Here is a 17,516-nt window from a genome sequence, read left to right on the forward strand (position 1 = left end):
AATATGAGTTCCCATGTGCTGACCGAGGCCAGCAGAGGCAGAAATAGATGTGACCGGCAAGCTCCTCCTCGTCCTCCAAGAACCAACATGTTAAGGCCTCGCACATCAACGACATGAACCTCAAAAGCAGTGGAAAACACTCAGAAGTTACGTGTGAGTGATTCAGGGGCTCGACAAATGGCGGTGAATGAAAAGCGGATTAAAGACGCGAATGAGCAGCCAGGAGTGCGTCCATAGTGAGCAATGAAACAAAGAAATGAGGCCAAGGCAAACCAGAAAAGTCGTCGACACAGCAGCCGATCGGAGGATTAAGAGTTAACTCGGCTCTGCTAGACATCTCCCAGCCTGCAGAACTGATCTGAGATCTGCACCAGAGAGTCTATCCCCCCAGACTGAATCAAATCCCCTGAAATTCATCTGAGATTAGCAGAGCTGAAGCACTCTGCAGTTATGTAAGCAGTGGGAGGACATGCAGCCGGATGGACACGGAGAGCAGGCGGCTGATGGTTGGTGCATACCAGAGTCTTCAAAACAAAGAAAAGTCACGCACGATCTCATTACTTTATGCACATTAAAATCTAAAGTAAATGGTTATCTTAGCTGGAGATATAAATCATTACTGAAACAGAAAAACACACCAGGATACGCTGTAGATTTCTGGTGTTTAAGTGAAGTACAACTGCATTATTTTATTCATTATTACATTAGAGTGAACCAGCAAAACGCAGTAAAACAATCTGAATATTGTTTCAGAGGTACACGGGGACCTGTTGTACAAGAATGCAGCAAAGGAACAGAACGTAACAACAGATGTGATTCAAAACGTACAACACCTCTCGTGACATTCGAGTGACGATCTCTGAGTTCACAAGGTGTACTTAAATGCACCATGTACTTGGAGGGGTGGGTGTTCTTATCAGACCCTGCTAGCCTGCAGTGGTTTTAGATTAGATCTGCTGTCACTTAGGATATTAGAAACATGATAGAGATAGATAGATACTTTATTGATCCCGAGGGAAATTCAAGAACATGTTAACATTCAGAAAACTGATGGTGACTGAAGGCGTTTACAGTTACAGCACAAAGCTGGAGCTGTCATCATGCTAACATCGCTAACGTCGCTCCACAGCAGCCACACCGAGGAGGCCGCCTTCAGATGTGCCCACAGACACCGGAATGCCAGCTAATCAGACAAATTAATCGGTCGACCAGTTAATCGTCCGTGACTGAACCCAACCACACACAACATTGTGGTAAACGCAATCAAACATGTCACAGATTTTCAGTTGAACTCTACATTTATTCCCAGTCTTCAGGTGGTCCCAGGTGCTCGACCAGTCGTCCAGTCCAGTTGACTGATTAGCTCACTATAAGCCACAGAGCAGGAGTCTCATCAGCGAACTCAGCTGCTGCGTTGATTGGCTCCAGTGAAAATCTGCATCCTTGTCGGTGTTAATGCAGCATGCATGGAAACAAACAGTCTGGACTGGAAGAATTAAAGAGGACCACAAGGCTTTGAAGTTTCTATCAGCATCCAACTGAAAACATGAATACAGACCGAGAAATGGAGCTGCTCTACCACGCAGCGTTTCTGCTCTGGCTGACCTTCAAGACTAACGGCTGACGTCTTCCCTCCCGTCCTCGTCCCACCCAACTTGTGAGACTCCCACAAGTTGGGTGGGACGAGGACAAAGGTGATCCAAAAATTTAGCATTGATATTCCATGACGTCAGGGGGAACCCAAACCTTAAATCCCTCATGTTGTTCTGGATCCCACAATTCCCACAATGCACTTCAATATCTGTCTGACCCTTTACTCAAACGCCCTTTAAAGTGCTGGGAGGAAGTTCAGTGCAGTTATGACTGATTGTTTTTCACAGTAACGTGATGGCTTTCTTTCCTGCGCTCCATGTGCAAACAGGAAACGGGCTGTTCACTTCAAAAGAGCGGGAAGTCATTATGTTCAAAGCTCAGCGATTTGTCCATGGGGGATTAAAACCAACCAATTCCACTTTAATGTGTTTTGTGTGTGATTTGTCGTTATTGTTTAGAATTACAGGCAGGCTGCTAAAACTTTTCATCAGCTGGTAAACCATTAAATATCCAGAGAGGCTCAAGCTGTTCAGAGAAATGATTAGAAACAGGACTGCAGACGATCCTCAGCTCGCACCTCGTCACTGAGGTAAGCAGCAGGAACAGCAGCTCGATGTCTAAAACTCAAATCGATCCTCCACATCAGGCTCATCCTTCCCCCGTCAGACCTTTTCTACCCACAATTCAAAGTGTGATCCAGCTTGGCTCCCACTGACTGCAAATCAGACTCCTCAAGTCCCCTCGCAATTTACAGCCACACTCTTCAGCTCCTTCTACACCTACACCTCCCCTTCACATCTCCCCACACCTCCCTTCCTCTCTGGAAAGTTATTCACGTTTTTCTCTGTTCAACCTAAACGCCGCCTCCTTCTAAACGTGACCTTTCAGCCCCAACATCGAGCATCCCTGTTGAGGAAGAGGAGCCGTTCTGCCCTTCAACTCCTGCTACAGCAGGGAGGAGGGGGACGAGGAGGAGGAGGGGGAGGAGAGGGAGGAGGATAAGCAGGAGGAGGAGGACGAGTAGGAGGGGGAGGAGGAGGACAAGTAGGAGGGGGAGGAGGAGGACAAGCAGGAGGAGGAGGACAAGCAGGAGTGGGACAACAAGCAGGAGGGGGACGAGGAGGAGGAGGACAAGCAGGAGTGGGACAACAAGCAGGAGGGGGACGAGGAGGACGAGTAAGAGTGGGACGACGAGCAGGAGGGGGACGAGGAGGAGGAGGACAAGCAGGAGTGGGACAACAAGCAGGAGGGGGACGAGGAGGAGGACAAGCAGGAGGAGGAGGAGGACGAGCAGAAGGGGGAAGTGGAACGAGCAGGACGAGGAGGAGGAGGAGGACGAGCAGGAGGAGGAGGAGAGGAGTTCAACATGAGGGATGAGGAGAGATTTGATTGCTCGCCCAGGTCTGTCACTCCCGGAGGGACGTGGCCCAGCCATGTAAGCAGATGTCAGCTTCTTTTGTGTGTGTGTGTGTGTGTGTGCAGTCGTGCAATCATGTGACAGCTGAGCGTGGCGGGTTTACAGCCTCGACAGCAGCGAGCGATGACACGTCACTCCCCAACAACTGGGTTCTTTGCATAAAAGAACAGTTAACACAAAAAATTAAACTGCAGCCATGATCTCTCCTCACCCAGTCTATGACTGCGTTTTCATTTTTTGGGTGAACTGTTCCTTTACCTGTCAAACTGAGGTGAAGTCTAAAATAACTGTAAAAAACAAACTCAACCTCAGCGTAACAGCATGTATGAAACTCTAAACGAATCCAGGAGGCCTTACCGTAAATCTTCTGGATGCCCAGCAGGTCGTCCATGGGCAGCTTGAAGTTGTCGGTGTCCATGTACTGGTAGAAAGGAGCCATGATGGCCGTGGGGTCGTTGGAGTGTTCGAGGCCCAGCGCGTGGCCGAGCTCGTGGACCGCCACCAGGAACAAATCGTTACCTAGAGGGAGGGAGGACAGTCTGTCAGTGCTGTGCTCGACAGCGAAAAGCATTCACGGCATTTCATGGCTCTGACATGTCGGCGCCGCTCGGGTTTGGCTGCGTCGACCCTTCAAAATAAAACCACGGTTTGAAAATGTTGCACCAAGAGAGGAAAAGTTTACGGGTGGGTCCAGAGTCAGACAATAATGTGCATCATAAGTACTCAAATGTGTGTGTTTGAGCACAGATAATCCTCTGCTTATGCACCTCATGAGTGGATTATGTAGCGAGCAGCCACTGACGGGACACACAGAAACACATTCATACGTACCCCGCCCGCACTCTGTAATTAGTGTCGAGCCGTGGTAAGCCGATAACTACGCTGGGTTGACCTTTTGACTCAGAAACCCCCGTGTGGCCGACAGCCAAGCCCCGACCCGATCCCAACTGTATTAGATGTGGATATTTGGGATTTAAAGCTGCCCCTCGGCGCCCCACTCAAGTTCCTCCTCATCACTGGCAACCAAAGCAACGACAAAAACTGCTGCTCCTCCTCCTCCTCAGCCTGCTCTCTGATCGTCTGCCAGGGTGTCAAATCCAACCCAGAAAGAAAGTCCTCATCATTGTTGGCGAACTCATTGGTGTACAATGGACTGCCATGTCCAGTGTGTAATTTATAACAGTATCATAATAGTGCTGCCTGTGGGAAGCCTCTGAGACCTCTGATGCCTCAAAATCAGTTACTTGAAAGGAAAGACTTTTACATTTTCTCGTAAATAAAATGCTAGGACAAGCTGGCTTTAAAAACACAAACTCAAACACACTAAATATTGGTTAAAAAGTTGGCTTTTTGAGTAACATGTTTTGCCCAGGACCTCGCTGCTGCCATCTCCCTTCACTTTTACCTTTTCCTTCTTTCTGATCACACCGAGAGGCTGAACGGCAGTGGAGAAGCGCATCACTTATTCATCGTGTTCCCGACTTCGGCGAGGCACTTATCTGCTGCAAATCTGTCACATTAATAAAGCATCAGCATTCAGATCAGTCCTCAGCAGGTACACTACAACGCTTAACAATTTACAGAGCGGACCACTACAGAGAAATGGCTTAATTGGAACCTGGTGATGAATATTTGACTGTATAAATGTCAGCGAGTCTTTATATGGTTGATTTAAAGCCCTCCAATCCACAACGGGTGAAGAAGGACAGACAGACTGCGTTTTTATCAGGGATTTCTTTTGCTGAAAAAGCTCCATCGCTGAGCCAAGTTCTTCCAGTGAAAGCAGACGGCTTGTAAAAGCTGGAGAAAGTGAGTCAAAATTTATGCAAGCTTGTAATCCAGAACAAGTGTTTGGAGATCGAGTTTACCGCAAATAAAGAGAGGCGGAGGGGAGAGAAAGGAGATAAATAGAGGAGACAAATGGCTCAGTGATGCAGGAATCACTTCCCTCCTCTGCAGCTGAGGACTCCTCCTCAGGTCGTTTCCTCTGACTGCAGTGGGGGCACAGGAGCAAAAGTGCCCAATTAAGCAGTTTTAAACACTGAAATATTGCAGAATTAATTGTGGCGCAGACGGAGGGAAGTTGCTGTACACACATGTGACCACGGTCTGTGGCAGGCGGTCGGTTTTCTCTCCGTCTTGGTGGCTGCTTTGTACAAAACAAGCAACTGTTAATGTGTCTGTGAAGCATGAAGTCACGTGACTGTGTTCGCCCAGCGAATGTGGGGCTGTAACGATCAGCCACGTTTTCAGACTTTCTGTTACATTGCTTGTTTACTTTTACTTCATTCACGTGCGCTTGTGAGTGTTTCCTGAGTCGGCTAATCTTACATTTTGGTTGAAACATCAGGGCATCGGTTGCTTACTTTTGCTTTCTGGTGGCAGAAATTTCACACTGAATGTTTAAACCTTTAGGAGGAGCCACTTCATTCACTGAATTCATCTCATCATTCTGTAAAACTGCAGTATCTGGTGCTGAAGTACATGCTTTTAAATCGTTTGCAGTACATCGCTGTCCTGATGCTCCAGATGCTCAGGTCACATCAGCTGTGTGAGTAAACGACTGTCTTGTCCTTTTCCATCTCCGTCCTGCTCCATCCCTCAGTCTTGACGTGTCTCTCCGTCTCCTCGGGACGTCTGAGGTCAGCGTTGTCGCTTTGCGTCGGCTGTTTGTGTAAGTCACAAACGGGCGGACGGGGACGTCCCGTCAGCCACGGGGCCGCCAACAAAGCCGAGGCAGTTTATACTGCCTGGCTAATTATCAGCTGGAAGGTACACTTAGCCCACGCAGGGGGACAGCGAGGGAGTGGACGGAGGTGACAAGGGCACGAAGGCAGACGGCGAAGGATGAAAGAGAAGCGAGGTGACAGCAAGTTAAGGTTAAGGTGGGGAGGAAGAGATGAGAGGGAGACGGATTCAAAGGAGATGAGAACAGAGATGAGAAAGGTGAGGAACGCTGAGGGGAGGGGTTGTTGCGAGTGATGGATATGTGAGGAAAAGAAGGGAAAAAACAACAAGATGATAACGAGAAGGGGGAGAAACTGAGGCGGCGAGGAAAACGATAAGGCTCGGGTTCTTATCTTGCTGCCATGTTCCACAAAAGATGTAAATGATAAATTATACAACTGTGACCTTTGACACTGGCATTTGTAACATCAACCTCCTGTCAGCCGCTCAGCCCTAAAGCGGAAAACACAGCCAGAGGATGCAGAGGAAGAACGCAGCGGCAGCAGAGCATCACAAAGCTCTGCAGGGCTTGTGTGATAACAACAGTTTCTCTTCTGTGTGTGTCATCCGCTGGTTTGACCAAGAATTTAGCATAAAATCCCGTCGACTATTTAAAGCATAAAAGCCACATTTCGAGTCACAAAGCACAAAATTTGCACCTTAAGTGGGCAGTGATCACAGAGGCGGCCCGCGGCCTCGCCGACACTCTCTTAAGGATAGGTGAAGGTGGCTGCTAATGAGACGGTGTAGCCCTGGAGGGAAAACAGAAAAATAAGGGAGAGAAGATAGAGTGGAAGAGGTGGGGGAGGAGAGTCACTGGAGATTTATGATCAGACGTAGCTCTCTCCGTCTTTCCCCACAGGGCTGCAGTAAAGTAAACAGGGATGGTGATTAGAAACCAGAAGCGTCAACCTGGGCTCTTTCTCCATAAAATACCGGCTGCCTGCACACGCCGCCGCCGCCGCCGTCAATGCTGGCTGAGGGCACACGTGACACGGGAATACTGGGTTTGACACATAAACACACAGATAAACACACACTGGCCCACAGATCAGACACGAGGCCCTGGACGCCGCTGTTCAACTGCAGTAATAGCTCAGGTTGCCAGCGCAGGTCTCCAGGGGCCTGTAGTCCTCTCTGCTTCCTCACTGTTTAACCAAGCGCCTGCAGATCAATCACACTGACGTCAGCTACAACCAGCAGGCTGTGTACTTGTTGGCTTCCTATACAAGTTCTCCCGGAGCTTTCGGATGTTCACTATCGCTCTTGTTTTTGTTCCAGTGAAGAAAAATTACCTGCTCTGTCAAGGGACTAATTTTGTCTCCCCAGTCAGGGAGGCTGTCGCAGCAACCCCCTGTGACGCCGCATCAACATCTTGAACCAGCGAAAGCTCACAAACAAGGCCATGACGACCCTGGCTCGGCCGGCTGCACAATGGAGGTCCAGCTCCTCCACCCTTTCTTTAGAAAACACTGCTGTGACTGTTACTGCTGTTATCTCATTGCTGCTGTTTTGCTCTCCGAGTCAAAGTGAGCACAAGCTCTCTCTTTGTCCCCCCAGGATCTCAAATGTTTCACATTGTTCAGCTCCCACGAGCCCCCGAGTGGCTGACGCTGCACTTTCTGGGACGGGCTCGGAAGAAATCTTATCGAGAAAGAAAGGCAAAAAGGTGTTAAATGCAATTTACAGGATCATAAACTTTTTGTCCTGCTGGAAGAACTTTTCCTCTTCAACCAAAATCGTCTGAGCTGATATTAAACTGGATGGCATTCAGTAACAAACTAATGTAAAATAAATAATGTAAGAGTACAAAAGGTTTTAAGAATGTTAATGTTTATGTCGGTTTACTCAAGTTTTCGTTTGTACAACTTTGACTTTGAGGTCTGGATGTTTATTCATGACTTCCAGCTAACTGCTCAGACTTTGCTAGCTGACTGGTTTTCATGCCCTCACAGCTGCAACATGTTGGCGTGTTCAGGCAGTAAACACCAGCATTGGAAAAGTTTCTGATACAGTCTAAAATTCAAGATCAAAAATTAACTTTCCAAAGTTTCCAGTGAAAACTTTACTGGATCCAGGTCAGGGTTTGTTCTTGGCCTCTGACTTCCAGTGGAGGGAAATCTTAATGCTTCAGTACACCAAGACATTTTGGACAATGCTATGCTTCCAACTTTGTGGCAACAGTTTGTTGAAGGCCCTTTTCTATTCCAGCATGACTGTGCCCCAGTGCACAAAGCAAAGCTCCATAAAGACATGGTTGGATGAGTTTGGTGTGGAAGAACTTGACTGGCCCACACAGAGCCCTGACCTCAACCCCATCCAACACCTTTGGGATGAACTGGAACGGAGATTGTGAGCCAGGCCTTTTGGTCCAACATCAGTGTGTGACCTCACAAATGCTCTACTGCATGAATGGGCACAAATTCCCACAGAAACACTCCAACATGTTGTGGAAAGCCTTCACAGAAGAGTGGAAGCTGGTAGAGCTGCAAAGCTGTCTGAGTGTTTACAATGAGACGCCATTAAAGTCCCTGTTGGTCAGGTGACCCAATACCTGTGTCTATATTGTGTATATGTGTGCGTGTGTATTTTTTAATGCACTGGTACTGCATAGTGACTGGAATGAGCATCAGGAAGCAAACTGACTGAGTTTCTACTCTTTTGTTGTTCTAATTACTTGAGCTCTAACGCGACTCGTGTACTCCCGCCTGGGAATCATGAGAGACAGTTAAAATATCTGAAGTTCATGAAGCACATGCAGTGTACAGAGCAAACACAATCTTCTTCTACAGGAACGATAAAATCCACGCAGAACCTCGGTGACTAAATAAGAAGCTGAAGCTAAGCTGGTGGTTTGATTTTACTGTCGCTGATGCTGGCTGAGAGCTCCACAGCAGAGAGCAAGGAAAGGAAAAAGGAAATCAACTGTTATCTGCTCGCCGAGGTGAAGTTCAGAGTACTGACTCTGAGCCGGTATGTCGTCAGGAATCAGAACAACCTTGACCCTGGAGGAAGCTGCAGATATGTGAAGTGAGAAGGAAAAGCAGGGAGTCCAGAGGAAGCAGAGTGTGAGTCAATGAGAGGAGCGCCGTGCTGACAAGCTGCCAGAGGATCTCAGCCCAGTGGTTCAGTGCCTGGCTCAAAGGGCCCTGGGCTCACACAGCTCTGCTGGCTGTCAGACCGGAGCCGCGTGCCCGACAGGACGGAGTGACCATTGTGAAGGACGCAGCCAAAGCACAATGGCTGCATTCACGCCGTCTCCGCTGCCAGCAGACCCTCACAGCACAAAACAGAAACACACAAGCGAGCAGCAAATCAACTTGTGTAAACACCGAGCTTTTCACGTGTTCCAGGAATTTATACATCCAGGTTGGACAGAAAAACTCATTCCTTTCTGGTCGCAGTTTGTGATCAAAAGATGATGTGTTCACAACAATTCACAGGCATTTAATTCATTCGATTCAGCCATGGGGCAATTAGGACACAAGAAGAATAAAGTCACACAGTCAGTCAACACACTGATGATGTCTGCAGTTAGCTGACATTAGCCAACACATCCGCTGAGTGCGGTCAGTGGAGACTTTGTCATCGCTTAGTTCGGAAGTTCAACGTTTGAATGACACGAAAAGTTTCATTCAAGCTCCTAAAAACGACACAAAGGCACAAAGCTCAGCCGTCGGAGACAGGAAGTGAAAAAACCTTCAGAACGTCGGTGTGGAGAACATCTGATGTGATGGCAGAATCATCAGCTTGGAAAGTCACCTCAAAGTCATGACTTGCTTTGACTTTTTGTGTGGAAACTTCGATCCGCACACTGTTAGCGTGGTTAGCCGCACTGCTAACGAGTGTTGGTATCAGCACCACCGAGCTACAGGATGTTGTTCCTCCTGCTCTCCTCACCCTCCTCCCCCTCTGTGCTCCCCATCGCTCCGGGCTGTTGACTCCGGTTGAGCAACGCTTGTGCTGTTGAATCTATTAAACTTAATTCTCACAAGCTCGTCAGAGAACGAAATCCGGGCCGATGGGAGCAACATATGTGCACTGGAGTAATTATTTATTTACAGAGACCGAAACTCTTGTGCAGAACGTTGCCAAGGATCCAAATACTGACGGCTCCTGTGGACTGGAGGTAAATAAACCAGCAGAGAGGAGATAAAAAAAATGCTGCTGAAGGAAAGGACATCCTTTATTCCTGTCATGTTTATCTCTGTGCAGCACCTGTGAGTGAGACGGGGATGTGTGTATGTTTTCATTGTGATCATTAATCATTAATAATGCATTTGCAAGCAGTGGTGTGTGTGTGTGTGTGTGTGTGTGCACGTGCGTGTTTCACGAGCTGGCACGCACTCCTACAGCTGTGTCCACTTCGCCAATGAAACGCTGGAGGAAACTTCCTCAGCTTGTACCAGACAGACATTTTTTAATGGAACTTTTAAAACATTCGTCTGGTGACAGGGTTTACCAGCTGAGTACGATCTCAGAGGAACAAGATGGCCTTCGTCCCCATACTTTTGTCTATATAACGTATCACACATCAGCGAAGACGCACGTGATGCTCCTTCAGCGGTGATAAAATGTGTGTGTTCTCAGAGGGAGACGAAGCAATCACGGCTGTTTACACTTTCCGTTTGCTGAGGATTATGGGTACCAGGTTATGAGAGCATCTGACTGGCTGGTGGGGGGCCAAGTCTCCCCACGTGCATTGTGTGAGTGTGTGTGAGTGTGTGTGTGGGTGGAAGACAGTGCTACCGCCCACGTGGAGGATGATGCCGCTGCCGGTGGGCGGCCGTCTATTTCTGGAGGCAGCCTGGTGGGCAGGAACGCATGGCGATGATATCTCTGCTTTCCTTCTCTTAATTTCATTTTCTATGTGGAAGTGTGAAAGCGACGCTTTCATTTCTTTCAAGTGGCTGGGAGTTAACTGAAGACGGTTATGTAACCCAGCACAACAAACACGGGTATCAAAGGTGCTGAGTGTGGTGAACTCAGAGGTCTGACACACAAACGAAGAGATTCGGTGGATTACTTCTACACCGTCTTCATTTAAAACTGCATGCGGCTGGAGGATAATGTTGTATTTGCATCTCTGCGCTGCTTTATCCTCAGCAGATGTTCAACAGTCACGTCTTCTTCAGACAATCTCCTTCTTTTTAAATTAAAAACAGAGGGCTTTATTCAGCCGCCCATCACAGGTGAAGACTGCCTCTATGCCGCCTGACAGACGAGGCCCAGGGCACAGAACGCACTGAGCTGTGTGTGCAGCCATGTGTCACACATACACAAAGTGCACAACATGTATGTGCTGTGGTACTGCATCGAGTGCGTACATTATGTTCCTCCACTCGATTTTGTGTTCTCCTCTTCTGATCTATTGCATTTCACTGAATCATATCATGGTGTTACATCATGTAACGTCAACTGTCCTACTGCATCCTTGAGATAAACTGCCTACAAGGTGTGTGTGCGTGTGCGTGTGTGTGTGTGTGGTCGTACAGTAACTGAACCATCAGTTCTGTCCCTGCTGTCTCTTCAGCTCCAGCTGGACTCGCATGCTTCCAGTAAGAGACAAAGATCTGCTCCTGCGGTGGGAAAAAGCGTCTGATTCTCCCCATTTGTTTTCTCTGAGCGATGGAGAGTCGAGGGGAGGTGGAGGGACAAAGATAGAGACAGAAGGACACGCGAAAATTTATGATCTTTATCGAAGGGAGGTTTTCAGAGAAGCCAAACAACCTTGAGAGAACGAGGAATTATTTACCTTTTCTGTGGTACCTCCCATTGAGCGAAAGAACATGAAACATCAGATTTTAATCTTCATCTTTCATGTAGCTGTGGACTGCAGGGCTCGAACCGCATCACTTTACATCAGCTTACATCTGACCAACTTCGCATTGGGTTCAACGGGCTGAGATCGAGCCTTACCAACGAAGATGCTGAGACAAAAACCAAAGTAAATGTATGCAGATTTCAGCTGAAGTGTTCAGACTGAAGCTCCCACTTCAGCTGCGGGACGGGAGGCCAGTAACTTAAACAAAATAATCTGATTCTGCCTTGTGACATTACCAAGCCTTGTCCTGTTAATAACACAGAGAGGAGCTGCCTGTCAACATGATAAAGCTCGGCCAAACAGCGTGCGGCGGCAGACTAGCTGACCTGATAAGAAACCTAAAAAAAGACCAGGACTGAATGGACTGCGGTCCGACAGCAGACGGGCCTCCCCCTCCGGACAAACTTCACTTCCTAAAAACATTCTTTCCAAACACATGCACCATAATTTAAACGTCTGGACAGCCAAAAGAAATGAGTCCTCGCTCTGGGTTAGCGCTGGCTGTTAAACATATCACTGAGCGCTGCCGAGAAAAGGGACAGCAAGCAGGAATTATCGTCACATAAAGTGGGCTCCGGCGTTTCCTTCTTTCACTTTGCTGCAGACGAACTGTCAGCCGCAGCTTTTCTCTGAAGATGCTTTGGAAACACATCACACGTCACGCCGACTAAACCCGCTGAACCCAGCGGACGGGGCGAGCGCGACGAACGGCAGAGAAAAGATGGTGGAAAAGATGGTCGGCTGCTTCCTCCTCGTCACCCAGTAGGAGCTGCAGCCTAAAAATAAACCTGCAAGGACACCATATGCTCCTCTGCTGCCCCGCCTCTCTGCTCTCCTGTGCTCCACTTGCTCTACCATGACGGATTTTCCCCCTCAGTTTCCTCATCCATGTTAACGATGTCTGCGCCGCCCACCGCCACGAGGCCCGAAGATCCATCTCTCTTCGTTTGTCTCGCCGTAAAGACAAAACGACAGCCGCTCTGAACGGAAGCCACTGGATCGGACGTCAATGAAAAACCGGCGTGTCGATCGGCGCTCTGCGGCCATCAATCAGTGTCCAGCCCGTCCCGACGTCCCCTCCCTCAGCCAATCATCGCTCTGTTACCGAGTGGCCCAGCAGCTCTCTGGAAGCACAGATTTTCCCTCCTGGTCAACGTGTGTTTTTCTAACCTCTCTGGCTCATTTTGGGGGAAACAATAAAGCTCTGGAATCCCTCATTTCCTGTGTGTAGGTCGAGCTCGCTGTGTTATGCTGCATAGTTTTCACTCCTCGGTCCCGGCAGGCATACCAGGCCTTATAAGTCACCCTGGGGCGAGACGGCACGTTGTTTTTCTGGTGCCGAGTTGGTTTTTGTTTTGTTTTGTTTTGTTGTTGTTTTTGTAAAATCCAGTCAGCCTCAGCGCGCCTGAACGTCAGGACACAAACTGTGTTTTCTGTTCCGCCGTGTGCTGCTTTAAGAGAGAGAAAAAGAAAGAAAAACAGCCCACAAAGATGACCTTGCGATAAAACACAGATGAGCTCCTGCTTGTTTGCCTCTTTGTTGCACAGAAATTGCAAAATGTCAAAAAAATAAAGATAAAATAAAATAAAATAAATAAAAACACTAATAAAAAAAAGACTTCCTGCAAATGTGCTCCCTCTCGAAAGCAGCCGTGACACGTCGAGCTCTGATGAAAAGACCATCTAATCGTCTCGATCTCCAGCTTTTATGTTTTTCCTGCCTTATCCTGTGTTCACACTAAATCCCTCCACAATCCCCTCCTGTCTGCCCTGCGGCTCCCCATCCCGACGCCACCTTTGCTCAAACACTTTGTTGCGATGTTTCATCCAGTCGTATTTCATCCTCTTGCTCTCGCTGTATGAATTTCCTGCTGAACGTCTGGCCTTCCCCATCGCAGCCTGTTGTGTCTTTAGTTCATCCTGCCATCCATCCATCCCTCCATTTATTGATCTCTCACAGCTGTTCATCCATCAGACTCCACAGCCGAGCAGTCTGGGAACGTGGGGACGCTGGATGCTTCTGTCGTCCTCTCGGTGAGGACAGTGGACGAATCCCTCGCTGTGCATCGTCCTGCTGGTGAAAAAGAGCTGCGAGCCTCCTTCTTAATATTTCATTTCTTAGGTAGTTCAAAGGCAAGAGAGAAAAAGGAGACGCTGAGAAACAAAGACGAGGAGCTGATCAGGTGGCGACAGCTTTACGTGACCGTGCTGTTGTCAGCCTGCGGCGAGGACACGAATCAAACAGCTCACAGATCACCTGGGATGGCGCTCAGTGTCGCAGCATCGTGCTCACAGTATCGACGCACCTGTCGAGCGCCGCTTCCCGTTTTCCCACGGCCACTTTACTCCTCTCATCAGCGTGAGATGATGAGATGCTCCACTTTGTCAGCAACAGTTTGATGACGATGGAATAAAACCCACAAACAATTTCCTCGTGCCAGAAGCAGTTTTCTAATCCACCGTAGTAAAGTCTTTGTTCATTTAAACGTTGCTGAAACAAATCCTTCCTGTCGACTGCAAACACACACTCTGCAGTGAACAAGAGGGAAGGAGGGAGGAAATGATGAATCGGCGGGCGTCGAACCCTGAACTCTCTTCAGGTGTGTTGCGCTGCGCAGAGGAGCTTTGACATGTGTGAAGCAGACTGACATGCACACCTCCAGTTTCCTCATCTTCTTCATCTGCTGCGAGCGAGGAAGGTCTCTGCTTCGCCGTTACATTAAAGCAGCCAGCAGGAAAAACACTTCTGATCACATTCACAGAGCAGAACAAACAGGAAGTGAACCAGGAGGCTGGGAGCCCTGAGCAGTTCTCATCCGAACAGGCGCTACCTGTCTGCCATCTACACCTGGAGAATCTGTCAGGACTGGTGTGATTATCTGCACTTTTCAGTTTGCTCTTCTATATGATGAAAGAATGAAATCGCAGACGTGTGGAAAGCAGCCGCTGTGTTTCGTATATCCAAGTCTGTCTTAAAATGCTATTAGCTAATCCTAAGACTCTCATTCTGCTGCGCGTGCTGAAAATGAATAAAACTTTTACTTAATCCTCCGTCCTCAAATGCCTGAGCTGCAGTCGAGCGAAGGTGCAGACAAACGAGTGTGTGTGTGTGTGTGTGTGTGTGTGTCTTTAACCCGTGTATAGAAGTGTTTACCTCCATGCAGGTTAATCCTCCAGTGTGCATCATAACATACAAAACTACCACGGTAACATGTATGTCGTGATGCCGCCAGTGGTTCACATGGGATCCTTCTCCACAACAGTGTGTGTGTGTGTGTGCACGCGCATGACACAGGGAAAAGACAGAGACAAAGCACCGACACACAGACATCACGTGCTGAAATTGCATCATTCCCAGCTGTTGATGCAGGAAGAGCGAAGTGGGGGGGTGAGAGATGGATTACAAATCCAGCTGTGCTTGAAAGAAATGGAATCATCTACCTGTGCTGGCAGGGACTGTGAGACGAGGTCTCGGTTAAAGCGAACATCTGCAGGCTTGTTTTGGTTATGATAATGTATTGTGGAGATCTCGGGGAGCCTTTCAACTGACAGGAAACAAATATCTGGAAGAACCAGTTGTTTTCAGCTCAATCAGCCAACGGGATGACGAGTGTGTTAACCTCCTCTGTTCAGGCACACTGAACTACAGGGCAAACAAGCTCCGCCTGCCTGCCTGCCTGCCTGTCTGTCTGTCTGCCTGCCTGTCTGTCTGTCTGCCTGTCTGACTTCACGCTCTGCTGGTGAATTACTGAGGACTCAGGGAGATGCAGCACCAAGTGTTTGAAGTTGTTTAGTAGTGAGGGTCAGGCTTTTACACAGCTGGAATCAAACCTGTAATGTAAGCTTTCAGTTTTACAGCGAGTACACTCACACACACACACACACACACACACACACACACTTCTCAATGCCAAAGAGATATAAAAGCGTTCAAAGAAAGCCGTGCTGCCTCTGAAACGCTGCAGTCAGAGTACTGCTATCACATCACAAGAGGTTGTGTCATGACATATTAAGCTGCTGAATATCCTGGCACAAGCATACATACTGACACTGTTTAATTATTAGTAGTAACATTAGTAATACTTACAGCGCTTTAATCTCAGCTGTTTTTTTTTTCTTTTTTTTCAGTTTTCGCCTGCCAAAATCTACACACAGCCTCAGAGGTGTTGCTATCGAGCCAAGACAATGAAACAGTCTGGCTGGAATACAGAGTACTTCATATCTGTAGTATTTCTTTGGCATAAGTATTGTAAAATCTGAATATATTCAATATCTCAGCACATAGTACAGGCTGTGGGTAACGCTAGTCATCACGCAGGACTAAGAGCAACCCCCCGCCACGGCGAGCAGACGGGATTCAGCCTCTGCGTGCTCATATTTGGCAGGAAAGCCAGCTGGAGAGCACGTAATGGAACCGCATGCATTATGGGATGTTTTCACAGCCGCAGCAGCGCCGTTTTAATATTGCATTGAGGGGCAGAGAGTGTCTGTTGGTGGGGAGTGAATCACGGCCTTCAGCGGCGTCTGCGTCTTCTTCCCGATGATGACAGCGTGAGCGCGCTCAGAGCGGATGCGCACTCACGTGTGTTTAAATACGTTTGAGCGGATGAGCAGAGCGGCAGGCGGGGCCCGCAGTTCACTTGTGATTATTGTTATCGCGTCGGTTGTGTTATTTAACCTGCAGGAGCGATTGGATCGTTGAATACGGCTCTTCACCACATATCATCTAAGCCCGCTAAAAGCCTCGCCGCTCCTGCTTAAAATTCAGTCTTCGACAGCAACTTCCTCAGTTCTATCTCCGACACACAGAGCTCAACAGCTCCCACTCATCTCCTCTGCTCTCCTCTCTCCCCTTTCCTCTTCAGATGTTTTCTTTACTTCTCGCCGCCGCGCTGCCTTCCCCGTCGTTCCCTCCACGTCTCTCTCTTGCGAGCTCTTGAACCTCCAATATTTGTCTAGAGGTACTCTGCCATTCTGTCTTATCTTCTCCTTCTCTCTCCGTTATCGCGCCTGCCCTCCTTCTGGTAACTCCTCCTCTTTCCTCACTGCCTCAGAAGCGTCTCCTTGTCTCTCGCTCGGTCGTCTTTTGACTCGTTTTGACTCGTGACTCAGTCGCAGTCGTGACTCCTCTCGAGTCGTCTCAGTGGACGACAGGGCAGCCTCGGCTCGCATTTACCGAGTAATTCAAATAACAAAGTCTGAGGGACAAATCTGTTGCCCTGCTGTGACAAGCATTCAGCCAGGAACATCAACTGAAGATCCATTTAACTTTCACTGCTTGCTTGGATTTTATTTGCTATGTTTCCCTTCACTTGAGTTACCTTTCTTTCTTTCTTCTGCTTCTTCTTTCCATCACCACACTGAAGGCTGCGCAGGGTTCAGAGGTCGAACGGCTGCTGGCTGCTACTGATAGCACAGACACACACACACACACACACAGCAACACAGCTGTTCAACATGCAACCCACACAATAGCATGACAGACAGATGCTGCTTAAGGCCTACATGCAGCCCGACAAGCTGTGAAGCTCCGAGGGCAAGTGCTCAGCAAGGGCGCGAGCTCGAGGTCGCAGTGGACCGCGGGGTGATGTGATTACTGCGGAGCACCGAGGGAGATATCTGCGAGCAGGCTCAGATGTTTTCCACGAGAGGGAAGACTGAGCTAGCCTCAGCAGATCGGACTTTCATCGCACCAGTGCAGGCCAGAAATCTGCAGCTCTCGGACCAGCAGAACCAGGGACCAGCAGGCACAGCAGATGTGGTTTAGTGAGACAATGTGGAGAACTTGTGTGTCGTGATGCTGCCATGGTTTTGGCGTTCTGCCACTGAACCACTCGTGTAAATGCTCTGGGTTCACATTCAGTCGTCTGAAAACCAGTTAACTTCGTAACACGTCGTAACGTTGCGCTGCAATGATTTACGTTCTGAAACGTATCATGTGAGCCTTCATTTCTG

General features: G+C 48.5%; 1 protein-coding gene across 2 annotated transcripts in view; it reads right to left on the bottom strand.

Moving 5' to 3' along the window:
- The window catches only part of LOC124049355 (matrix metalloproteinase-16-like), a 56,725-nt gene that overhangs the window by 17,381 nt on the left and 21,828 nt on the right, over nt 1-17,516 (bottom strand). For both annotated transcript variants that reach the window (XM_046370883.1, XM_046370882.1), the window contains one exon: nt 3,368-3,529. In XM_046370883.1, the coding sequence (XP_046226839.1) occupies nt 3,368-3,529 (162 nt within the window). The remainder of the gene's footprint in view (nt 1-3,367; nt 3,530-17,516) is intronic.

Source organism: Scatophagus argus, chromosome 18 (genome assembly GCF_020382885.2).
Source record: "Scatophagus argus isolate fScaArg1 chromosome 18, fScaArg1.pri, whole genome shotgun sequence".
NCBI lineage: Eukaryota > Metazoa > Chordata > Actinopteri > Scatophagidae > Scatophagus > Scatophagus argus.